The following is a 26,277-nucleotide window of genomic DNA, read 5'->3' as shown; positions in this document are numbered from 1 at the left end:
AGGAAAAAACAGAAAATGAAAGATTTGCAGAACATCTTATACATGTTCCTACTGAAGACCTGCTTACAAATGCAGATATTGCCATAAGAATACCAGGGATTCCTTCCTGGAAAATGAACTCTAGTAGTTATATGAGCACAAGATTCCTTTGTATGACAGATCATAAACAGATGGCTTCTCAGGAGCCACACTCTAAATTTCCATATTTTCTCACTGGGTGGATTTTATGATGTTAATGCATACTCTTCCAAAGGTGAAAAAAACAACCTCTGTTGGTTTTCTGCTTTTATCTACTTTTTGGTTTGGCATTTTGGGAATTTTAATTTCTTGTTCAATATCGATTCAGTTAAGTATACATATAGACAGCAAATATTTGTAACTTTTTAGTTTATCACCTCTCCAGAGACTTTAGTCTTACTTCCTCTTTCTTTTCATCAGGAGGCAGTCCTTAATTAAGCTTTATTGTTTCTTCCTGGACTCTCCCCTGCTTTTTAACACCTATTCAAAATGCTCAGGAAGAGGAGTCATTGGGAGGAACCTTTACCTCCCTACTCCTTGGGATGATGTAACCTCTGCATACTTTGTGAGATCATGCAGAAAGTGCTGATGTGCAATTCATCTGCTTTAAATTCCTTCTGAAGGAAAAACAAACTAAGCAAGTGAAATGCCTTCTACTCAAAGGAAAGCAGGAGGTAGTTTTATTTAGAAGTGAATGGAAAGTCACAACTTGATGTAAGAGAAGCATTGCTACTAGGCTTCCATTGTAAGAAAATTCACCTTTGACCAACCTTTTTTAACCCATGCCATGATCAAAATATTTTGCTTATCTATTCCACAGTAGAAAAAAAGAAAAAAAAGTCCATAGTCTTAGATTGAATCTAAAAGAAACATGGTAGATACTATTCTTTAATTTCATGTTTCACTTCCTTTAAGAACAAATTCTTAAATTATTATTTTAACAACCAAACACTAAAATATACACTGAAGATGATATCCAGTGGTGTGTTTCAGAGTGAGAGGTGAGACTGGGGACAGACATGGAGTTGAGAATAATCACACTTGCAACACAGATGTGGAAATTTTTCTCCCTTCTCTCAATATCAAATTTTAGTGCTAGAAAGGCTTTGTGGAAAATGACATGAAAGCCCAAATAAATTAAGGGGCCTAGGATTATCTGAATTAGGTAGAAGAATAATGATTAAACAGGTAGGACCATAATTCTCAAAATGTTATTTCTATCAATGTTCCATTTTCTCCACGTATAAATCTTCTATCAGGTATCCAGAAATGGTACAGAAAGGTTCCACATGCTCTTGGTTGGTGAAAATGTCTGGTTCTTCAGTCTCTATTTCAGAGTCAACTGTAGAATTGTATTCATTAGTAGAATTTTAGAATGTCAGTCCAAATAGTCACCAGGTAATTCCACTAACAATAGGAGAAAGTGATGAACATAAGCATTTGAAGACTAGTGAGTCAAATACAAAATTTTATAATCCATGCAGAAAAAAAATGTTTTGCCTATTCAAGACTCAATATCCAGATAAGTTTTCAGTCATCAGAAACTCTTTAGCTTATTCCATATTTCACAGTGTTGTCACAAGCTTGGGATGATTTATGTTTGCCTTGGACATTCCATTTTCTTTTCTCTAGCTTAGACTTCCAGTCACATGTTTGGGTCACTGGAGGTGCCGTAACACTAATCTCATCCGAGTAGTTGACATCACATTCTTTTAGACACCATGAAAGCAGCATGTTTCAGATTTGGTCCATAGAGCTGCGGTCCAAAATCCCAGTAGCAAGCATAGTGAAGAACCCAAGCATGGCCCTTCAGTGTTGTAGGAAAGGGGACCCCTTCCAGGGCCCAAAACTGGGCTCTTGTCTAACACTCGGAAATGAATTGTCCAAGGAGACACATGTGCTGACAAAGCAAGAGATTTTATTGGAAAAGGGCGCCCAGGCGGAGAGCAGGAGGGTAAGGGAACCCAGGAGAACTGCTCTGTCACATGGCTTGCGGTCTTGGGTTTTATGGTGATAGGATTAGTTTTCAGGTTGTCCTTAGCCAATCATTCTGACTTAGAGTCCTTCCTGGTGGTGCACATCTTGTTCAGCCAAGATGGATGCCAGAGAGAAGGATTCTGGGAGGTGGTCGGACAGGTGGTGTTTCCTTTTGACCTTTCCCAAACTCTTCTGGTTGGTGGAGGCTTATTATTTCCCTGTTCCTTACCAGGACCTTCTGTCATAAAACAACTCATGCAAATGGTTACTGTGGTGCCTGGCCAGGGTGGGAGGTTTCAATCAGTGTGCTTCCCCTAACAACTGCGCAGTTGATAATTATTGTCATGAGAATTCACATCTGACGTAGTCAGAAGTGTAAAACTTAATATCCCATAGGGAGAACAAAAACCACACAGAAGCAGCAAACCCAGAGTAGGACTGTGAACTTGACTTCTGCACTGCAGCTTGTTCCCTTGGCTCCCACGGCGCTTTAACGATGACAGAGTCTAAGGACCAACGTTGAAATTTATTCTCTCATTTCACCATGATCCCAACTTTCTAGTCAGCTTGGGAAGTTTTGTTGTTTCACTTGAAGATTTCAGTTTTGGGCCCACTGATTTACACCAGTGCCTCATGAAAATTTCTTACAAAGGCTTCACAGTGGTCTTCCTCCAGAACAGATATTGTAAGGTGATTTCAATTTTAGATACCTAAAACAGAGCATTGGTTTCCATGTGAATTTGACTGCTGTTAGTATAGCTTATTGAGAAGTATATAGATGCTCTGGTATAACAGTTGCTCTTGGTGTCCCACCTATACCCCCTTTACCATCCCCATCCCTCAGCAGCTGTGGGTATTAATAAGGCTTAGGCGCTACGTGCCGTGCTTCATCGCCCAGTCGTGTCCGACTCTCTGTGACCCTGTGGACAGTAGCCCGCCAGGCTCCTCTGTCCATGGGGATTCTCCAGGCAAGAATACTAGAGTGGGTTGCCATGTCCTCCTCCAGGGGATCTTCCCAAGCCAGGGATCAAACCCAGGTCTCCTGAATTGCAGGCGGATTCTTTACTGTCTGAGCCGCCAGGGAAGCCCAAGAATTCTGGAGTGGGTAGCCTATCCCTTCTCCAGGGGATCTTCCCAACCCAGGAATTGAACCAGGGTCTTCTGCATTGTAGACAGATTCGTTACCAGCTGAGCTTCCAGGGAAGCCCATAATAAGGCTCACAGCACCATCCTTCTTTAGAGGATTGTAGCACCATCCTTCTCTAGAGGACTGTCCTCAGCCAAGAGAGGATTTTGCCTGAAGATTTCTGGGAGATTCCAAGGCCCTGTCCCTTACCCCACAGGAGCATTCTGACATCCACACCTGATGACGCTGGGTACTAAAACCAAGCTCCCTCACCTCCTTAGGTTGGGTCAGAGATGCCATTCATGTTCTAGGTCTCCCTGTGGAATCAGGCTGAGGATAGATTTCAGCTAAAGCTACATCTTTGCTTCCTTTCCACTCTGCTCTAGCTTTCCTACTTCATTACAAGTTTCAGCTTTGAGTAGTCCCTTGACCAATCACTCACTCAAGAATCTCTTTCATAGTTCTTCTTCTAGGGAACTTGACTTCAGGCAGCTGTCTTATTTACACTAAAAGGTCTTACTTCCTTTTCTTTGTTTTTCCTTTCTTGATCTCTTATGTAGCTGATTTAACAGATTTTGTATCAATAGATCCACAATTGATATAACAAATTTTACTCTAAGGTGCAGTTATTAAGAAAACATTTTTTTAATATTATATAATAACTTTTGGTCATTTTAAAAATGACAACTTAGTTAACAGAGTACAGCAAAAGAAATGTATTTTTACTTTTCTTTAATGTATGTCACGTATTTTTTGACTTTTCCTTATATGTGGATTTTAGGTAAAATTACCAGTGTGGAAAGGCCAGAAATAGTAATTAATAATTAATACATGAGTAATTTATACTTAGTGGATCAAATTTGTCTTCTTTAGCTTTTAGCAGTAGGCAGTATCTCCTGAATATACCCTCAGTTGATATCTGGGAAGAAAATGGCCCAAGTTTGTTACACACTTTCATTAATTTCATACTTATATTTTGATGTGTCCATTTAACAGATATTTACTGAGCACGTATGGTGTCCCAAACACGGTATTCAGCACTCCAATAGTTGTGCACAGGACACAGTTAATCTTCACCCTTGTGGACTGACTGTCCTACTCATTTATAACTTGATGTAGGCAGAGAGAGATGAGGATGAAGGGAAATTGTAAATTGGAGCTATCTTATTGCAACTGCAGGTAAATCTCTACCTCTTGTCTGGGTTTATGAGAAGAGGCATCAAAACAAATATGCAGGAACTTACCAGATTTACAGCCATATTTTCACTAGACAATTATATATGTCAATGCTTGGTACCTTGTAGGGGCTCAGTAAATGTTTGTCAAATGAATATCTAGTGACTTCATAATTTGTTTTTTTTTTCTTACCTCTTTCTTATGTAGCAGTAAAAAATAACAAGAAAACCACTTAATAGTAATCCAACGCCAATCCCAATTGCGATGTATTTTTCATAAGAATCCACAGCATATGAAGTTAAAGTCAAATGCTCACACCTTTCTCCAGTATAACCAGTAAAACACCTTTTTTAAAAAAAAGAAAAAATGTATAATGTTAAAACTCATGATGATAGAAACACATATGACTAATTTCAAAAAATGAAAACAATTAAATAAAAATGATTTAACTTAAAGAGGCACATACCAAATGAAAATTGATCTATTAAAGAAGAAGAAGCCATGCATTTGCACTAATTATCTGATTAAAACCCTGTATTAACGCAGCTTCCCTCATTGGTAGAAAAGAAAGGTAGGACACCTCCATGAGTTGACCTAGAAAATTGTTAACCTACTCTTTCATAAGAGGATGCTGAGTAAATCAATGGTCATAAACAGTATCTCAGTTGATCTAGAACTTTATATTCCTGAAATATTTTTGCCATAGTTTCATTTCATCCTATAATCAACTCATAAAAATCTTAGAAACGACTTTGCACATTATTGAAAGCTGGTTTGGGCTTCCCTGGTGTCTCAGATGATAAAGAATCTGTCTGTAATGTAGGAGACCCAGGTTCAATCCCTGGTCAGGAAGATTCCCTGGAGAAGGAAATGGCAACCCACTCCAGTATTCTTGCCCAGAGAATCTCATGGACAGAGGAGCCTGGTGGGCTATACTCTATGAGGTTGCAAAGAGTTGGACACGACTGAGCAACATTTTCACTTTTCAAAAGTTGTTTTGGATTCAGTAATTTTGAGGTATGGCATGGACTTCTGCATTTCTAACAAGCTCCCAGGTTACACAGATGCTGCTAATCTAGGAACCATACTTTTAAGTACTGAGAATTAGGTAGGTTAGAAAAAGACTCCTTAGATATTCAAATACAAAGAGAATTGGTGAATCATGTTCAGATCATGTACCTTTTTTACTGGGTAAGATAGAGGTGTATATAAATGTACCATATGAAACACCATGTGAAAGGAGGCATACATTTTCCTTCTCCCATCTCTAGGACTTGGGAAGTTCTTTGCAATTACCTGCAGATGGCTTTCTCCAACTCATGGTGGAATGCACAGACACCATTGATGCAGTAACTATGGTGGTCTTCCAGGCAAGGATGTGAGAACTTCAAGGCTATGGGTACTTCTGTGTAGTCAGCTAGAAAAAGGAGATACTACATTAACAGATGAAGTGGGTCACGCTTTCATAGTAGATTTGTAACACATATACAAAAAGGCCTTTCATTTTAAGAATATTCTTTGAGCTCTCTGCCATTTGAACTATTGATTCATTCCTTTGGCATGGCAGGTTATATATACAAAGGTTAGGTTAATATCATCTAGACATATTAATAAATTAGGTGGTGGAGGCAGACTGATTATCATTCTGTTCTTTAGAAATTTCATTATAAGATATAGATACAAGTCTGCCAAAAGGTGGCAGCATTGATTCTAGTCAGTATGGTATCTTAAATAAGGCTTCCCAAATGTATCCTGGATGCTAATAAATACAGAAGCTTTCATATACCCGAGAAGTAAGCACTTAGGGAGATGTGGATATATGCTTGTGAGATAATGAATTTGATTTCTCTTGTCTCCCCAGAGGAGTGAGACGAGAATCTGCCCTTGCTCATCTGTGGACCTTAAGTAGCTAATGGAAAGGAAATTGTTTTCCACAACTGATTTCAGAAGAGGTATTGTTATGACACATATGTAAAGCCAGAAATAATTTATGGCTCAGGTTTAACATAGCTAAGACAATACCTTTGGATGTTAATTAGAAATTTTACTCAATTAAGAAGCATTATGAGATTGTAGGAAAAGCCATGGAATTGGAATTAGAAAACCTGGGTTTTGATTTCTAGCACTTAGACTATTCAGATGACCACACTTAGTTAAACTTTTGTGGTCAAATGTCCAGAAGCCTTTTTATGGGAAACTTCTCTTTGGGAAGCTGTACTGTGGCAAAATACATATATTTCAGAAAGGTTATCTTTCATTCCTTGATGTATTGAAGACATATACCTATGCAGTTTTTGAGGTATATGCAGTGGGAATGACATTTGGGTAAAATGGCATAATTTTAGTGTAGTTTAATATTTGATTCTTAAATTCTTCTCAAGCAGAATTAGTGGCATTTTATTTTTGTCATTGTTGTGAATAAACATCATATGTCCTCAATATATAACTTCATTTTGGTTGAGAACGCACATTACCTTAAAATTCATATTCATTTTGTTAAATGTAGCATAGTAAATCTAATTTCTCACCTTGATCATTAAGGCAGTGAGAACTTCCCATTATAAACTGTACTAGGTTCTTCCTACTTCAAGATTAACTAAGTTCAATTAAGCAAGCCTGAATCAGGACTTACTAGAAAATGTGAGAACTGAAAGAAGATATTTTTAAGGAGAGAGTAGACTAGAGACTCATCTTCCCCCTAAGGACAAGAATATTAATTATAAATTCACAAAAATCTTCCTGAGGTACTGGATTCAGAGTTTTTAGATTAAACAATAAGCAGGAAACTAGAATTCCCCAATCAAGAACACAAAGGAAAACTACTGAAGTGACATATTCAATCCCTTTTCTTTCCAATATTATTGCCTGTAACTTGGAGACTATTGATTTGCAGTTCACTAATAGGGAAGAAAAACGGTGGTGATGGGCAAACTGTTACGACACTGAGAGGGAACTGTACTTCTTTAATTTCAACAGTATTATCTTCCAACAAGGATGCTTTCTCTTTGTTTAAAGGCTCGGAGACATGAAGAATCTGGCTAAAAGTTATCCTAAAGCCGCACATTTTGTTTTTCAAATTAATATATGCTCAAAAATTCAAATGGGTAAAATATTTTAAGGAAGTTTTTAAAATATAAAGTTATTGGTGAAATGAAGAATACTTAAATATTACTATCTTTCATGTGCACAAACAAAGTATTTGACTTCATCTTCTTTTATTTGCCAGGCTCTGAGAGCAAGACATGGTGTTTCTTTTGTTGTAAATCACAAAGCACATCTTCCCATCAGGGGCTGATATTTGATTTGCCTGAGAATCACAGCCACCTGATACACAGGTCTTGGCAGATAACAAGCTTCCTAAATTCACCTCTAAGAGTTCAAATAGTTTGGAAACATGCTGATGCTCAACAATGGCCAGAAAACTATTTTAATAACAATAATAAAATATGTCATCACCATTAACAACAAAAATTGGGTACAAGTGGTTGGGAAATACGGTGTACACTGAAACAACAAAAAACCCCAAAGACAAACAAGAAAAAAAGATGTTTCCCAAGATTAGAGAAAGTGGATTAAGGCTTCATCTGCTTGCCAGAATTTTTTTGGCTGCAAGAGCTCATAATCACAGATCAAAATATTGTTCCTTATTGAGAATGTCAAAATGGGGACAAATTGCCTTTAGACATGCCTGGGTTATTGGGAACTCAGCAGGAATCAGGCAGAAAGTGTGGCAGGTTTCCCATCCAGGACTGTAACTGAAGACAACTTTCTCTCATCTGCTCCACTTCCCCCTTTTAAAAAGATGATTCTCTGTGACATGTTTACCTGCCACTTCCATTTCACAATGTCCCGATAAAAGATTGTTTAATAATAAGATATATGTTTAAAAATTTCCAATGTTGCTTTTATCACAATCCAAATTTCGCTCAAACATATTTTAAAAAGTCGCTTGAAATACAAAAGTGTGAAGAAAAATACCTTCTGTTTTGTTAACTGTCCAGTTACTCTGCTGGGTTGTGACTGGGGGGCTTATAGTCCTGGCTGCCTCTCCAGTCAGTGCTGTCATTGCTGTGTGAAGGAGGGGAAAGGCATCTTTAGCAGGCGAGCCTCCTTCTACGTATAAGCAACAGATCAAAAGTTATTCTGTCTATTCCCACATCTGTTCTATTTTTATTTCATCTACATTTGAGATCCATAACCTACTAAGGACAGTTTTCTGAGTTTCTCATGCATATCAATTCCATTCACTACATTACAGCTAGAGAAAATAGAAACCCACTAATTGTTAAGAGAAAATGAATACATTTATAAACTCACTCAATCACAAGGATACTATCATATCATAGTTAAAATGTCTCAACTGCTCTTCAGTTGTATAGAACAAACAATATAGAGATCTCAGAAAAAAAGATATCAAAATATATTAAGAGAGGAATGTGTCAAAACATTACATAAGAAACTAAATGAATCCACGGATTCCTTGCTTGGATCTTTGTCATAAAGAACAATTGCTAAAAACCAACTTCTCACTCGTACAGAGAAAGCAAATCCTGTTCACATTTTACAATGAGACAACATTAACACAATAAAAAGAAATGACCTACCATTGATCAAGAGATAGACTGATATTGGAACCCCGAAATCCATTTCCTGCACTTGTTAATAGTATCTTGCTCTTATCCTCCTAGACCGATGGGTGGAAGGTTTTTATTGAGCTCTCTGAGAGGCTTTCTTGCATTTATATTTCATGAAGCGTCATCTGGCAGTTCTTAGCAATCAAAAAAATATGTCCTTCTGGCAGCAGCATGAAGCCTTGGGGCGTTCATGTACTTGTTTAGGATACCTGTGTTATCTGGTAGTGTGATCAAGTTTTTCTTTTGAAACACTGGTTTCCTGTTACCTGTGGGCATAATCATGTTTGTAAATGTACTTAAAACAACAGAAAAGAACTGAATTCAGGTAAAGCTCCCTTGGTGTGAACAGAATTGTTCTAGCTCCTAAGCTGCTGGCAATCCATGCAGGATTCCAAGAAAGGGGAGTTTTAATATATCCAAACCAGGAAACATCTTAACCTGTTAATAAAAGAAATATCCCTGAAGCTGCAGTTATTTACACTACTTTTTAGGACAGATTGGGTTGCACTGTAAATCAAGATATTTTGTTTTTTAGTGGCAGGAGAGAACAATTAAATGTGCATAAAAGTAAAGGTTTAATATTCCATTTTAGTTTTTGCTACTTAGTTTTAGTATTTCAAGTTCTGTAAAAATAATTATTTTTGAGTATAACATTTACCTTTATGTCATTTTTGCCATTTAACATTTTTCTGAGTAAATGGAATGGCTACCAAGCTCTAGGAACTACAGTTCTTAAAAATGTGCCCCAGTGATTAGGCTAGTAAAGCACCAAAATACTACTAACAACAACAATAATAATATCATCTCCAATAAGATGAAATTAAAATATAGTTGGTACATCCAATGAATAGAAAGTTTTAAGTTTAATATAACATTCACTTTTTTTTTTTTTTTTTGCTATTCATCTACTTGAGGCTTCCCTGGTGGCTCAGATGATAAAGCGTCAGCCTACAATGCAGGAGACCTGGGTTCAATCCCTGGGTTGGGAACATCTTCTGGAGAAGGAAATGGCAACCCACTCCAGTACTCTTGCCTGGAAAATCCCATGGATAGAAGAGCCTGGTAGGCTACAGTCCGTGAGGTCGCAATGGACACGACTGAGCGACTTCACCTTACCTTATTCAAAATCTACTTACAATTATTAAAGTATCATTTTTAAGGCCAAAATATGTAATTATTGCTATTACTTTTTGTGACAATAGGAGCTTCCATAAATTCTCACTTGCCCAATTTATAATAAAATAATTTATAAATATGTTTTGCTGAGGTGTTAAAGTTTTCTACCAAGAATTTCAATTGCTCGTATTTTCTGTACTTTGAAAACTTGTATAAGTCGGGATAGGTTGTCATTTGCATCATGTCCACCCAGCAAATTCAGTTTACCAGAAAGGAACCCTTTCACTATTCAAATATAAACTTGGCTTTAGAAATCACACAAGAATGAGCTTGTTGAACTCATTATAACTTGGGCAATCACTTACCACAAGAGTCATCCTTTGAAAGTTGAAGAATATATAGGACTTGGCTTACTTGAATGTGCCTACACAGTTCATATTTCTACTTTTGTGAAGTTTTCTTTTTAACCATTATTAGGACAATTTCTGGATATGATTTTTCCTAAGCAACTAATATTTGAATTATAAGTCATATAATCACCTTCTGTGCGATTGGTGAGAATTTAAGAAGAAATCATTTACAAAGGATTAAATAAACCACAACCAATTGCAGTTTCAGGAGGAAGATGCTAGGAATAAAGTTAAATACCTTTATTCCAAAGACTGGGACATAGTACAACAACATCTTTGTAGTAACTGTTAACTGGTACTTAACCGTGCTTTGCATTTTACAGAAGGTTTTCACACACATCACAAATTTGTCTTCAGTAATCCTGGCTGGCCCCAACAAATCCAATGCCTAATATATAGTGTATACTCAATCTATCTTGAGTGAAGAAAGCAATAAACAACAGGTCTTGTTTTAATTCCCATATAACAAATGAAGACTGAAGACTCAAAAGAAATTAAATGACTTGCCAGAGGACACACCCTAGAGTTGGGATTTGACTCTGTGTTCAGGATTCCAGGTCACGCGTCCTTTCCATTTCCCCAGCTGTGTCCTCTGGCAGGAGTCAGTATACTGACCTTAGAGGAATTCACATTATCTCCTAAAATCAAGATTTAAGTGAATTACCTTTACCATAAGAATCTAAACATTAAATGAACTGTGGCTTCTGCACATATTTGGACTAAGAGAAGCGGACTGCTGTCTGCCTAGATGTTTCTCCAGTCTGGTGGACTAAGCCACATAATACGTAGACTCATCTACCACCTGAGCCTATGAAAATAGCTCCAAGTTATCCTTTGCTTCTTTTCCTCTAGGACTCATCCTCATGGATTCCTCTTACACTCTAAGCAGGAAATCGCCAGTGTTCATGTCTTCAGTCCTCTCATCAGGGAGTCCTTCAGCAATTCTGAAGACTGGGGATGGTAGGTACTGTCAAGTGGCCATATGGATATTTGTATTCTTGATGCATGTTAGAATGAGAAAGAAAGCGAAGAGCTGCAATGCCCGTCTATCATTTTTCCCTCTGACCATTTTCACTGTCTTTTTAATTTATTCATCTCTCTCTAGTCATAAGCAACACTGGAAGTGCCTTCTCTTCCCGCCCCTCCCCCTTAAGTTTATTTTTTCCTTCCCTCTCTCACTTACAGTTTCTTTTCCTTTCTTTCCTTCTCTTCATCTCCGCTCTCCTCTCCTATCCTTCCAATTTTTCTTTCTCTCTTGCTCTTTGACTAAGAGTCACAATTTGTTTTTGGACATTTGCAGGAAATGGTCACCAGCACATTGCTTATCTTTCTCTAATCTGTAATTCTCATGAATTCAGCTGTCATCCATTCAATCATAAACTACTTTATGCCTCTAACATCCAACATTTGTAAGACGAGTAGACAAATCATACATGGACTCTGACCTCAAGGAACTAGAGTGAGTCAAGGAAAGTACAAACTTAACTACAGTCCTGGGTAGAGAGAGATGACTGCCGTGACTGTGTACATAAATGAGTATGAGAGTGCAGAGGTGGAACTTAGTCAAAATCTCACAGCATTTCTCTTGGATGAGTTTCATTTGAAGTGAATCTTAAATAGCAAGTAGATTTTAGAAATATAATGATAAGAGAAAGGATTCTAGGTGGCAGGGAGGTGGGCACTGAGGGGATAGAGTGATAGAAAAGAGAGTGGGTTCTGGCTCATATCACCCAACAGACCTTTCTTTGAATTTCAATTCTACCTTTCCTACCCATTTGGCCTTGGCTGAGACTTATTTTCATAACCTCATGGGTTGATTTCCTCATATATCAAATGCAAAATGTCAGTAACAACAACCTCAAAAATGTAAAACATATAACACATGCTCAGTTAAGGATAGCTATTACTATTGAACAAGATTAGAAAGATGCAGGGTGTATACAGTGGTCAAAAAGGTTAGGAATTTAGTGGTTAACACACACTCAGTTCAGTTCAGTCACTCAGTCGTGTCCGATTCTTTGCGACTCCATGAATCGCAGCACGCCAGGCCTCCCTGTCCATCACCAGCTCCCGGAGTTCACTCAGACTCATGTCCATTGAGTCAGTGATGCCATCCAGCCATCTCATCCTCTGTCGTCCCCTTCTCCTCCTGCCCCCAATCCCTCCCAGCATCAGAGTCTTTTCCAATGAGTCAACTCTTCGCATGAGGTGGCCAAAGTACTGGAGTTTCAGCTTTAGCATCATTACTGTGTCTTAAATTTTCACCACTAGCCATAAATTATTTTCAATCCAGAGTGATATTATGTTAGGACTTTGATTTATGTATTATGTCATCACTGCAAACACAACATGTCTTCTACTGAACATATTATCTCTCCTCCAAATCAGCTCCTCTTTACAACTTTCTCATGATAATCAGTGATAACATCCTCCAGGCTTCAACTCCCATGTTCTATCACTAACTATAGTCTAAATTCTGATTTATCCAGGCTTTTTCTAACCCATTTCTGCTATTATCCAGCTATATTTCCACCACTCTGCAACATACATTTTTCACTTCAGTCTGACTGTTGCCCTTGCTTTCATATGTATTTGCTAAGCTCATTCTCACCTCCATGTTTTCATGTTATTATTCAGTCCTCACTAATCCTCAGGGTCCTTTTAACAGATACTTGTAGGAGAAGGGAACTTCTACAAATCTCCTTCACAAGACAATCATATATCTACCTTTTATAGACCCCAAATAATATCTATAAGTAAAGTTATGATACTGATGAACCAACTTCATTTCCTTTATGTGTTGACAAAGGCTTCCTTCTTGACGAAACTTTAGTTAGGCTCCTCTGAATCCTTTTCTTAACTAGGCATCGAATTAGACTGTTGAACACAGTTTTAGCAAAGAAATCTGTTAAGTTAGTTTATGGAGAATCCCCCTGCCCTGCTCCTTGTCCTCTTGCCATATCTGATTAAGTTCCTCCTCTCCTACCCTTTATATTGACCTAACTTTAACAAGAATCCTGGTGAGGTGCTGCTGCTGCTGCTGCTAAGTCCGACTCTGTGCGACCCCATAGACAGCAGCCCACCAGGCTCCCCTGTCCCTGGGATTCTCCAGGCAAGAACACTGGAGTGGGTTGCCATTGCCTTCTCCAATGCATGAAAGTGAAAAGTGAAAGGGAAGTCGCTCAGTCGTGTCTGACTCTTAGTGACCCCATGGACTGCAGCCTACCAGGCTCCTCGGTCCATGGGATCTTCCAGGCAAACTACCTGGTGAGGTAGTTTAACAAAAATCCTTCCATCCTTGATATCTAATCAAGTTCTCTTAGTAATTTTCCATCTACTGATCTCCTCACTCTTTTCATTGCCTATAAATCTATTGATGTCTCAGCTATATGTGGAGTTGATTTCAATCTCTTCTATTGTGATAGTCTTGACCCCACTGCAATAGTCATTGTTCGTTTTGGGAAACTGGGACACTTAAATATTAATGAGGGCCTTTCTGACATGTTTGCTTGGGATCTTTGATTTTAAAAAACCGTCAAGGGGCTTCCCTGGTGGCTGAGTGGTAAAGAACCCACCTGCCAATGCAGGAGTTCCTTCAGTGCCTGGTCCAAGATCTCACATGCTGCGGAGCAACTAACCCTGTGCACCACAACTACTGAACCTATCCCGGGAGCTGAGACTACTGAAGCCTGCACGCCCCAGAACCCGTGCTCTGCAACAAGAGAAGCCACTGCAATGAGAAGCCCCCGCACCATGACAAAGAGTAGCTCCCACTTGCCGCAACTAGAGAAAAGCCTGTGCAGCAACGAAGATCCAACACAGCCAAAAATAAACAAAAATTAAGAAAAAACTACTATCAAGGTTATCAGACCAAGATTAGTGTGGAATGGGCTACAGAACATTTTCTTTCCTTTTTGAGACATTTGTACATTTCCCCAGCCTGCTGTGAAGAAATAGATAACGAGTATATGAACAAGGAAACGTATAGCTTAGGAAAAAAGAAGACATGTATTTCTTTCCAAACTCATTTTATTATGCAGTTGAAATATTATTAATTATAAACATCTAGTCTATTTTCACACAAATGGTTAAGAGTACACACTAATAAAGACATGCATTGGGTAAGAATCATTATTGGTACATTAACACACTGGGATTCGGGCATGACAACAATACAATTATGTGCCTAGGGTAGTCTCAAATAGCCTTCAACTGACAGTCACATGTACTTTCTAATTTAAATTGTGTTAAAAACATGGCATCTACTGTGAGAACCAAATGCCATAAGAGAAAATAACTGTGGGCAACAAAGCAGTAGGTTTTTAGTCATATCCTAAGGAGTAGCTGTGGCACATAGTGTCATATTTTGCTATTAGATTTCTTGATTTGTGGAACATATTATTCAAATATGTTTGTAGGAGAACAAAGCAATTACATGTAAGCCTAAAATATTCTTATTGCATTTTTACTACGTCAAGTAGTCATTCACAATTTGAAATAATCAATACCTTTCCAAGTAGCATGGCGTTTTTGGGGTTCCTTGCACATTTTTCTTTTCCTCGAATGGAGCATAATTTTTCATTAGTATGCCTTGGAGAGTACATTTGGGAAGTACATGAGATCAAAATCTTATGCTTAATATTTTACCTTTCTTTTAGCAAGTAAGCTCTTTGGCTCTTTCTCAGCATACCATATGGGCTTCCCACGTAGCTCAGTCAGTAAAGCATCTGCCTTCAATGCAGAAGACCTGGGTTCAGTTCCTGCATCGGGAAAGTTCCCCTGGAGAAGGAAATGGCAACCCACTTCAGTATTCTTGCCTGGAGAATCCCATGGACAGAGGAACATGATGGCAGGCTACAGTTCATGGGATCACAAGAGTTGGACACAACTTAGCTATATCTTTCAGCATACAATGTAGAATATAAAATATATTTAAAATTGAGTATGATTATGGCAAAATCTAAATTACATTTTACAAAGGAGACTATTTGGCTGACATCATGTTTGTTGAAGACACACTATTTGTGATATTTGTGTCAAAAATATATGCATTTGTTATGAGCCCTTTATTGTTTTAACATTATGAACAAATATTATTCACAAAACAAGCAATTGTTACCAAAGTGTCATTATAGTTGTTTTCTTTTTTCCTAAAACTCAAAATCCATTCAAAATATTCCAGTAAATATTAGCAGGAAATGCATAAGATTGTGTGAATCATCTGATCCACAATGATTCTACCCATGAAAAAATAAATACAATGTAGAAATAGCTTTGTAGTAAAATATAAAGATTTTTGCCTTTTGTCAAATAAATACGTAGCATGACTTCAGTTTGCTTTATTCTTCCACGTGATCTAGTAAATGGTTTTTTTAGCTGCCAAAAGGGTGTTCTTGAGAAGCATCGCCACCGTCATGGGTCCCACGCCTCCCGGAACTGGAGTGATAAAGCTAGCCTTCTTCTTAACAGCTGATGGAGGAAACAGAAAAATTTCTTATTTTTTCTCAGAATTTCATATCTTTAAACATATGGAACTGTTAAAACTGTAAAAACAGAAGTGAATATTTTATTTTATTTTTGAAATTTATTTATTTTATTTTACTTTACAATTCTGTATTGGTTTTGCCATACATTGACATGAATCCACCTCGGTGAAGCGATTATTTTAAAACTTAAAGAGTTTATCTGCACAAAAATGGAGTCAAATCCAGCAGCACCAAACCTGAAGTAGTTGGAAAGCTTTCAGCAACAGGAGCGACTTACAGAGAAAAGGTAGAAACAAAGCAAGAAAACCACTTATTAGTTATAGCTTTAATGTCCAGCTTTATAGCCTAGTTGGCTGTTTGTGATAGGTTGTCCTTAGCTTTCAATTTCGTAACCTTGAGACATTTCCAGACCTAGATTTTGATTTGCTTACGTAGACAGCTGGGGCATTACAACCACCTCAGTCCAAGGGTTTCTTTGTTTAATTAACAGAATACACTGAATTTTTCTACATTACATGTATAACTCTAGCATCCTCAAATAATTTTTACAATGAAGCAGACTGTAACACACACACACACACTTCTGTATATGATATTGAACGTGTATAAAAAAAAAAAAACACAAGGCCAACACTGTAGCATAAAACTTCATGCAGTTCAGTTAGTGCTACATGATGAAAATCTAACCTATTGTACAGCACAGGGAACTCTGCTCAATATTATGTGGCAGCATGGATGGGATGGGAGCTTGGGGAATAATAGATACATGTAAATGTATGGCTGAGTCCCTTTGCTGTACACCTGAAACTATCAAACATTGTTAGTTGACTATTCTCCAATACAAAATAAAAAGTTTAATAAAAGAAAATCTGTAACCCATGATTGACTCAGTTCAGTTCAGTCGCTCAGTTGTGTCCAAATCTTTGCGACCCCATGGACTGCAGCATGTCAGGCTTCCCTATCCATCACCAACTCCCAGAGCTTGCTCAAATTCGTGCCTTTCAAGTCAGTGATGCCATCCAACCATCTCATCTTTTGTTGTTCCCATATCCTTTTGTGTTCAATCTTTCCCAGCATCAGGGTCTTTTCTATGAGTAACTTCTTTGCATCAGATGGCCAAAGTATTGGAGCTTCAACTTCAGCATCAGTCCTTCCAATGAATATTCAGGACCGATTTCCTTTAGGATTGACTGGTTTGATCTCCTTGCAGTCCAAGGGACTCTCAAGAGTCTTCTCCAGCACCACAGTTCAAAGCATCAGTTCTTTGGCATTCAGCATTCTTTATGGTCCAACTCTCACTCATGGCAAATAGTTGGGGAAACAATGGAAACAGTGAGAGACTTTATTTTGGGGGGCTCCAAAATCACTGCAGATGGTGACCACCACCATGAAATTAAAAGACACTTGTTCCTCAGAAGGAAAGCTGTGACCAACCTAGACAGCATATTAAAAAGCAGAGACATTATTATGCCAACAAAGGTCTGTCTAGTCAAAGCTATGGTTTTTCCAGTAGTCATGTATGGATGTGGGAGTTGGACTATAAAGAAAGCTGAGTGCCAAAGAATTGATGCTTTTAAACTGTGGTGTTGAAGAAGACTCTTGAGAGAACCTTGAAGTGCAAGGAGATCCAACCAGTTCATCCTAAGGGAAATCAGTCCTGGACATTCATTGGAAGGACTGATGTTGAAGCTGAAATTCCAATACTTTGGCCACCTGATGCGAAGAACCAACTCATTGGAAAAGATCCTGATGCAGGGAAGATTGAAGGTGGGAGGAGAAAGGGACGACAGAGGATGAGATGGTTGGATGTTTGAGCAAGCTCTGGGAGATAGTAAAGGATAGGGAAGCCTGGTGTATGGCAGTCCATGGTGTCGCAAAGAGTCAGACACGACTGAGCAACAGAACTGAACTGAGCTCACATCCATACATTACTACTTTGACTAGATGGTGGACCTTTGTTAGCAAAATAATGTCTCTGCTTTAATATGCTGTCTAGGTTTGTCATAGCTTTTCTTCCAAGGAGCAAGCATCTTTTAATTTCATGGCTGCAGTCACCATCTGCAGTGATCTTGGAGCCCAAGAAAATAAAGTCTCTCACGGTTTCCATTGTTTCCACATCTATGTGCCATGAAGTGATGGGACTGGATGCCATGATCTTCATTTTTTGAATGTTGAGTTTTAAGCCAGCTTTTTCACTCTTCTCTTTCACTTTCCTCAAGAGGCTCTTTAATTCTTTGCTTTCTGCCATAAGAGTGGTGTCATCTGTATATCTGAGGTTATTGACATTTCTCCCATCAATCTTTATTCCAGCCTGAGTTTCATTTAGTCCAGGATTTCGCATGATGTACTCTGCATATAAACTAAATAAACAGGGTGACAACATACAGCCTTATGTACTTCTTTCCCAATTTGGAACCGGTCCATTGTTCCATGTCAAGTTCTAACTGTTGTGTCTTTACCTGCATACAGATTTCTCAGGAGGCAGGTAAGGTGGTCTGGTATTCCCATCTCTTGAAGGATTTTTGACAGTTTGTTGTGATCCACACTATCAAAGGCTTTGGTGTTATCAATAAAGCAGAAGTAAATGTTTTTCTGGAATTCTCTTCCTATTTCTATGATTCAACAGATGTTGGCAATTTGATCTCTGGTTCCTCTGCCTTTTCTAATTCCAGCTTGAACATCTGGAAGTTCTTGGTTCACATACTGGTGAAGCCTAACTTGGAGAATTTTGAGCATTACTTTGCTAGCATGTGAGATGAGTGCAATTGTGTGGTAGTTTGAACATTCTTTGGCATTGCCTTTCTTTGGGATTGGAATGAAAATGGATTTTCCCAGTGATTGACTCAATTATGTGTAATTCCAGTTCAGTTCAGTCACTCAGTCGTGTCTGACTCTTTGCGACGCCATGAATCACAGCACGCCAGGCCTCCCTGTCCATCACCAACTCCCGGAGTTCACTCAGACTCACGTCCATCGAGTCCGTGATGCCATCCAGCCATCTCATCCTCTGTCGTCCCCTTCTCCTCTTGCCCCCAATCCCTCCCAGCATCAGAGTCTTTTCCAATGAGTCAACTCTTCCCATGAGGTGGCCAAAGTACTGAAGCTTCAGCTTTAGCATCATTCCTTCCAAAGAAATCCCAGGGTTGATCTCCTTCAGAATGGACTGGTTGGATCGCCTTGCAGTCCAAGGGACCCACAAGAGTCTTCTCCAACACCACAGTTCAAAAGCATCAATTCTTCGGCGCTCAGCCTTCTTCACAGTCCAACTCTCACATCCATACGTGACCACAGGAAAAACCATAGCCTTGACTAGACAGGCCTTAGTCGGCAAAGTAATGTCTCTGCTTTTGAATATACTATCTAGGTTGGTCATAACTTTTCTTCCAAGGAGTAAGCGTCTTTTAACTTCATGGCTGCAGTCACCACGTGCAGTGATTTTGGAGCCCCCCAAAATAAAGTCTGACACTGTTTCCACTGTTTCCCCATCGATTTCCCATGAAGTGATGGGACCAGAGGCCATGATCTTAGTTTTCTGAATGTTGAGCTTTAAGCCAAATTTTTCCCTCTCCTCTTTCACTTTCATCAAGAGGCTTTTGAGTTCCTCTTCACTTTCTGCCATAAGGGTGGTATCATCTGCATATCTGAGGTTATTCATATTTCTCCCGGCAATCTTGATTCCAGCTTGTGTTTCTTCCAGTCCAGCGTTTCTCATGATGTACTCTGCATAGAAGTTAAATAAGCAGGGTGACAATATACAGCCTGGACATACTCCTTTTCTTATTTGGAACCAGTCTGTTGTTCCATGTCCAGTTCTAACTGTTGCTTCCTGACCTGCATACAGGTTTCTCAAGAGGCAGGTTAGTTGGTCTTGTATTCCCATCTCTTTCAGAATTTTCCACAGTTTATTGTGATCCACACAGTCAACGGCTTTGGCATAGTCAATAAAGCAGAAATAGATGATTTTCTGGAACTCTCTTGCTTTTTCCATGATCCAGCAGATGTTGGCAATTTGATCTCTGGTTCCTCTGCCTTTTCTAAAACCAGCTTGAACATCAGGGAGTTCACGGTTCACGTATTGCTGAAGCCTGGCTTGGAGAATTTTGAAGCACTACTTTACTAGCATGTGAGATGAGTCAATTGTGCGGTAGTTTGAGTATTCTTTGGCATTGCCTTTCTTTGGAATTAGAATGAAAACTGACCTTTTCCAGTCCTGTGGCCACTGCTGAGTTTTCCAAATTTGGTGGCATATTGAGTGTAGCACTTTCACAGCATCATCTTTCAGGATTTGAAACAGCTCCACTGGAATTCCATCACCTCCACTAGCTTTGTTCGTAGTGATGTTTTCCAAGGCCCACTTGACTTCACATTCCAAGATGTCTGGCTCTAGATTAGTGATCACATCATCATGATTATCTGGGTCGTGAAGATCTTTTTTGTAGAGTTCTTCCATGTATTCTTGCCACCTCTTCTTAATATCTTCTGCTTCTGTTAGGTCCAGACCATTTCTGTCCTTTATCGAGCCCATCTTTGCATGAAATGTTCCCTTGGTATCTCTAGTTTTCTTGAAGAGATCTCTAGTCTTTCCCATTCTGTTGTTTTCCTCTATTTCTTTGCATTGATCACTGAAGAAAGCTTTCTTATCTCTTCTTGCTATTCTTTGGAACTCTGCATTCAGATGCTTGTATCTTTCCTTTTCTCCTTTGCTTTTTGCCTCTCTTCTTTTCACAGCTATTTGTAAGGCCTCCCCAGACAGCCATTTTGCTTTTTTGCATTTCTTTTCCATGGGGATGGTCTTGATCCCTGTCTCCTGTACAATGTCACGAACCTCTGTCCATAGTTCATCAGGCACTCTGTCTATCAGATCTAGGTCCTTAAATCTATCTCTCACTTCCACTGTATAATCATAAGGGATTTGATTTAGGTCATACCTGAATGGGCTAGCAGTTTTCTCTATTTTCTTCAATTTGAGTCTGAATTTGGTAATAAGGAGTTCATGATCTGAGCCACAGTCAGCTCCTGGTCTTGTTTTTGTTGACTGTATAGAGCTTCTCCATCTTTGGCTGCAAAGAATATAATCAATCTGATTTTGGTATTGACCATCTGGTGATGTCCATGTGTAGAGTCTTCTCTTGTGTTGTTGGAAGAGGGTGTTTGCTATGACCAGTGCATTTTCTTGGCAAAACTCTATTAGTCTTTGCCCTGCTTCATTCCGCATTCCAAGGCCAAATTTGCCTGTTACTCCAGGTGTTTCTTGACTTCCTAGTTTTGCATTCCAGTCCCCTAGAATGAAAAGGACATCTTTTTTGGGTGTTAGTTCTAAAAGGTCTTGTAGGTCTTCATAAAACCGTTCAACTTCAGTTTCTTCAGAGTTACTGGTTGGGACATAGACTTGGATAACTGTGATATTGAATGGTTTGCCTTGGAGATGAACAGAGATCATTCTGTCATTTTTGAGACTGCATCCAAGTACTGCATTTCAGACTATTTTGTTGACCATGATGGCTACTCCATTTCTGAGGGATTCCTGCCCGCATCCAGTTAACTATTTCTAAAATACATGATATTAGTCTCTAAAGGGAAGATAGGATACAAACAGTTTAACACCATCCATTAAATTAAAATAGTCTTGCCAGGCTTTTCTGTCCATGGAATTTTCCAGGCAAGTATACTGTAGTGGTTAATCATTCCCTCCTCCAGCGGATCTTCCTGACTTAGGGATTGAACCCTGGTCTCCTGAATTACAGGCAGATTCTTTACTGTCTGAGCCATCAGGAAAGCCTTGTTATAACAACAGCATCATGTGTATGTGGATAATACATTCCAGTGCAAGTCTAATAAAAACATTAAAGATATTAAAATTAACTGAGCAAATACACATAGTCCTGTTCTAAGGCATGAATAAAGATTTCTTCTTCAGTGAATATACTCAAAGAAAATGACAGAGAATTTTTAGCAAGTTTTATTTAAGAACGTTCCCACACCCACAATATTACAGGTGAATGACTTCATGAATTGACCTACTGGTTCAGTGTTTCACCATGTGAATAAGAAAAATGAAGTTTTCCCAGGTAACTCTTTTAATACAAAGTTAGCATACAGAATTCTTGCATGCATACTCTGACCTCATTAATCACAGTTATTTAGATATATTGCCTTTTAAAGTTTACTCTTAGATGCTTCTACAAACATGAAATCAGATGTTTTCAAAATCTTAAGCGTTACTTTTGTACAATTTACATTGCCTTTTTGAAATATGGTTTGTAAAATTTGCATTTATCTTAAGTGTATTTAGTTTAGTTTAGTTCAGTCACTCAGTCATGTCTGACTCTTTGCGACTCCATGAATCGCAGCATGCCAGGCCTCTCTGTCCATCACCAACTCCCGGAGTACACTCAAACTCACGTCCATCGAGTCGGTGATGCCATCCAGCCATCTCATCCTCTGTCATCCCCTTCTCCTCCTGCCCCCAATCCCTCCCAGCATCAGAGTCTTTTCCAATGAGTCAACTCTTTCCATGAGGTGGCCAAAGTACTGGAGTTTCAGCTTTAGCATCATTCCTTCCAAAGAACACCCAGGGCTGATCTCCTTTAGAATGGACTGGTTGGATCTCTTTGCAGTCCAAGGGACTCTCAAGAGTCTTCTCCAACACCACAGTTCAAAAGCATCAGTTCTTCGGTGCTCAGCTTTCTTCACAGTCCAACTCTCACATCCATACATGACCACTGGAAAAACCATAGCCTTGACAAGACAGACGGACCTTTGTTGGCAAAGTAATGTCTTTGCTTTTCAATATGCTAGTATATTGTAACTTTTTACTCATATGTGTGTGTGTGTGCTCAGTCATGTCTGACTCTGCGACCCCATGGACTGGAGCCTGCAAGGCGTCTCTGTCTATGAGTTTTCCAGGCAAGAATACTGGAGTGCGTTGCTATTTCCTACTCCAGGGAATCTTTCCAACCCAGGGATCTAACTCACTTCTCTTATTTCTCCTGAATTAGCATGCAGATCCTTTACCACTAGCTCCACCCGGGCCTTTTAATCATAGGAAAAGCAAAGGAATAACATTCTTTTACTTGAAGAAAAGTCCAGATAAGCTTGAAGACATCACACACCAAAAAAGCCCACTAGTGTATATCATGAATCGTCTCATGATATATAACAAAGAAAGGATAAGAGTATTATGATTTGGAAGATAATATTTTGTTTTTCCAAAATGTGCTTCTATATAGGAAGCATGTCCTTTTCTGGCTGTAATTCAATCCAATGTACTCTATTCTGCAGAAACACTAGGCTGTGTCAACATCCAATTCACAAATCAGTATGAATTCTCAGTCCTTACTTCCTTTGCTCTTGTTATTCCTTCCACCTGGAATATACTGCTACCTTATCCAAGTAAACAACTCCTTTTATTTTATTTATTATTCTTTAAAGCCAATAAAATGTTACGTGTTCATAATTTTTCTCAAAAATTCTTCCCCCTCAACATTAAATTAAAAGTGTTGCCATCTATGTTTCCAGTCACTTTTTACCAAACTCTGTTAAATGAAATTTAGCACAGTGTGCTATTCCTTTAATTAGACACTGGCCCCTAGAAGGCAGATACTGTCTTTGGGGTGATTATTGTCTTTTCAGTAAGTTATGAAAACATAAAGTAAGTAGTTTTTGAAATTTAAAATCTAAAATCAATTTGCAGGAATGTGTCCATGTTTTTGACTGGATATAAACAGCATAAAAACAATTTAGTTCAAGTTAATTTACTGAAATTCTCAAGCTACATAAGTAGCTGGTGGGTGACAAATGCATTTTTCACTTTCCAAAAAGCTAACTTGATGGTATGAACAGTGCCTTCCAGGACATTTTCTATAGGATTAGAGAAAAATGTCTTTAAAAATTGTATCAGATCTCTAGAAGAAATGTACTGTACTGCTATTATTTATACTGATAGCATGTAAAATCATATATTTGTAAAGCACTGACTTTAAAATATTTTAATAGATAAAAATAGAATACTACTGCATAATATAGTACATTAAGAATCAAGATCAAAGTAAATATTCAATGGAAAACACAATGGTTTATTTCATAGTTAAAAGATAGAAGCAGACAAAATTGGGAATCCATTCTGGGTATACAATCATTTTTTTATATAATTTGGTTTTCAACTTTGAAAAGTGAAGTGGCTTGAAATTATTTTTATATGGAAAAAAAGTCATAACCATAGGCAGTATCCATTGAATACTTACTATTTGACAAGAATTGTAGACATATCATTTTAATAATTGATATTTAATTATCATTTCAATGGATGAAAAAAGGGTGGCTCACTGAACTTAAAATGACTTATCATTCTCCAATATGGTAGAGACATTATTCACAGTCAGGCTTGAATCATTTTGTGGTTCCATAATTCCACCTCATCCCAATGCAACTGTATTACCATGACCTGAACAAGTGGAAAAGCTCCAAGAAAGGCTCATGTGCCCCAAATCAACTCAGTTTTCTCAAAGGCTTAAGAGGATATTAAGAAAAAAGAAACAAAAAGGGGAAAGTTCTAATATAATAATTTACCTCCAATTTTACTATGAGTACTCAGAGTTCATCATCTTTGAATTATGTCAGCACTTAAATTTCAGCTGGCTTAGCAGTTTGAGTTGCTTTCTTTCTTGGGTGAAATTCAGATCAGATAAACCACTGGTCTGTTCAGGTGTTATGACCCTCCTCTTTGAAATTATGTTTTTCACAACACGCTTACTATTGCATTCTTTTGCTAAAAGAGTGAGGCTTGAGGTGGAGGAATAGGGAATGAGAATGAGCTATCACATGAAATAATACCTGCCTGAAATGTATGGCTCTATGTCTTCTGTCTTGCACACTTTACTATGCAAACCAACATGTATCTATCCTGTCCTATCACTTCATAGAATCAAGACTATGTGATGGGTAATGGGTCTTCACCTGTCCTGGGTGAGGACTTCTCTGGACTTCCATGAGCATTTAGTTGTATCAACAGAGCCTTGTAAATTATCACTAGGCAGAATGTAATGACATCACTGTGAACACATCTGGTTTTATTCAAATACTTATTTCAGATATTTTTATCTTTCACATAACTAGTCAGGTATGAAAATGGAATTTGTACAGAGTCATGAGAGGCAGACTGTGTCGAATTTGATTTAAAAAATATAAGATCTCTATTGCTTTTGATTGGATTTTAATTAGGATCTATGTCTGAGAAAGAACTGCCAAGTTTTGCTGCTGCTGGCTAATGTTAATGTATTATTTTTCTATTTACATAAGGACCAGGGTATGGAAGCAAGTTATTTCTCAAGAAATATGAGGAATTATCACTGGTAAATGCCAATGGGTACAGATGCCAATGCTTAAAAGAAATTCTCTTAGTCTAATTGCTTTGCATAACTATTTCAAGGCTGTCCTAAGTAACATGTTTGTGAAAAGAGTTAAGTTCAATACCTGACTGATGCTCTGAAAAGCATTTTCCCCAATCATGTTTGAGAAGGAGTAAGTTAACAAGCATTACATCACCAGAATAACTTCTCATTGACTGGTCTTTCCCTGAGGGCAAACAGGGTTTGCACCTGTTTGCAGAAGATGATGCTATTAAAGATTAATCCTATTATGTGTGAGAAAAGGTGTTCTATATGCTCCATTGAAAAGAATGACAGAAGAATTTTTAAGGCAATAATTTCATTCATAAACTTATTTACTGTGAGGGAGTATGTTTGTGTTTTAAGGAAAACACTAAAATTCTGTACATAGGGGAATCAGGAATTAGATCTTGATTGATATTGATGCTTTCATGAGAGACTTATGAACAGATGTCACAAAACCATGATTAGATTAAATTTCATAAAGTCAACATGATTTTAGAGTTACTGAAACTGACAATGGAGGCAAGTAAAATAATCCTCAAATCCTGTTGTTACTTGTATGGAACTTACTTTAGGGAATGAGATTTAGATGGAAATGACTTGATTTTAAAGCAGTTTCCTAAAAATAAGAATATTTTGAGGAAAGGTGACAATCATCATGATAATTTATCTGAATGACTTCTTTCTAAACTGTTGACTCTGAAAAATTTATTCTATAATTTCCTTAAAAATAATGCCTATCAGCAAAATTCAGACATTAGAGAGTGTTTGTTCAGTTGTTTAGAAATAAAAGAGCAAAGAGCTCACAGATTAAAATCAGTCATTCTGGACACAAGATTTGCCTTTGTACATACTATTCTCTTTGACATAGCATTTCTGCACGTCTCCATCCAATGAATATTTATTCTTTCTTTTCAGATCTAGCTAAATGCTACTTCCTTTGTG

General features: G+C 38.1%; 2 protein-coding genes across 5 annotated transcripts in view; both read right to left on the bottom strand.

Annotated features, from left to right (window-relative positions):
• Positions 1 to 681: 681 nt before the first annotated feature.
• On the bottom strand, positions 682 to 9,776 carry EPGN (epithelial mitogen). Its single transcript, XM_040237069.1, has 5 exons — positions 8,902 to 9,776; positions 8,276 to 8,365; positions 5,594 to 5,714; positions 4,490 to 4,642; positions 682 to 2,705 (listed from the first exon to the last, which is right to left on the bottom strand). The coding sequence occupies exons 1-5, from the start codon at positions 8,942 to 8,944 to the stop codon at positions 2,651 to 2,653; spliced, it is 462 nt and encodes a 153-aa protein (XP_040093003.1). The 5' UTR covers positions 8,945 to 9,776; the 3' UTR covers positions 682 to 2,650.
• Positions 9,777 to 14,468: 4,692 nt separating this feature from the next.
• MTHFD2L (methylenetetrahydrofolate dehydrogenase (NADP+ dependent) 2 like) overlaps positions 14,469 to 26,277 on the bottom strand; it is a 148,297-nt gene continuing 136,488 nt past the window's right edge. For all 4 annotated transcript variants that reach the window (XM_040237068.1, XM_040237065.1, XM_040237066.1 and 1 more), the window contains one exon: positions 14,469 to 15,926. In XM_040237068.1, coding sequence (XP_040093002.1) covers positions 15,814 to 15,926 — 113 coding nt within the window. In that variant the 3' untranslated portion in view covers positions 14,469 to 15,813. The remainder of the gene's footprint in view (positions 15,927 to 26,277) is intronic.

This window comes from Oryx dammah, unplaced genomic scaffold (genome assembly GCF_014754425.2).
Source record: "Oryx dammah isolate SB20612 unplaced genomic scaffold, SCBI_Odam_1.1 HiC_scaffold_3, whole genome shotgun sequence".
Lineage (NCBI taxonomy): Eukaryota > Metazoa > Chordata > Mammalia > Artiodactyla > Bovidae > Oryx > Oryx dammah.
The sequence above is the reverse complement of the archived record's forward strand: the minus strand, read 5'-3'. Positions and strand labels throughout refer to the sequence as shown.

Excerpts from the sequence above, each read along its gene's own strand:
- EPGN (XM_040237069.1), bottom strand. The coding sequence starts at position 8,944 with ATGGATTTCGGGGTTCCAATATCAGTCTATCTCTTGATCAATG. Across the intron at positions 5,715-8,275 it reads GACAGTTAACAAAACAGAAG|CTGACTACACAGAAGTACCC; the intron begins GTATTTTTCTTC and ends TCCTTTTTCTAG. Across the intron at positions 2,706-4,489 it reads TACTGCTACATAAGAAAGAG|GTATCTAAAATTGAAATCAC; the intron begins GTAAGAAAAAAA and ends GCTCTGTTTTAG.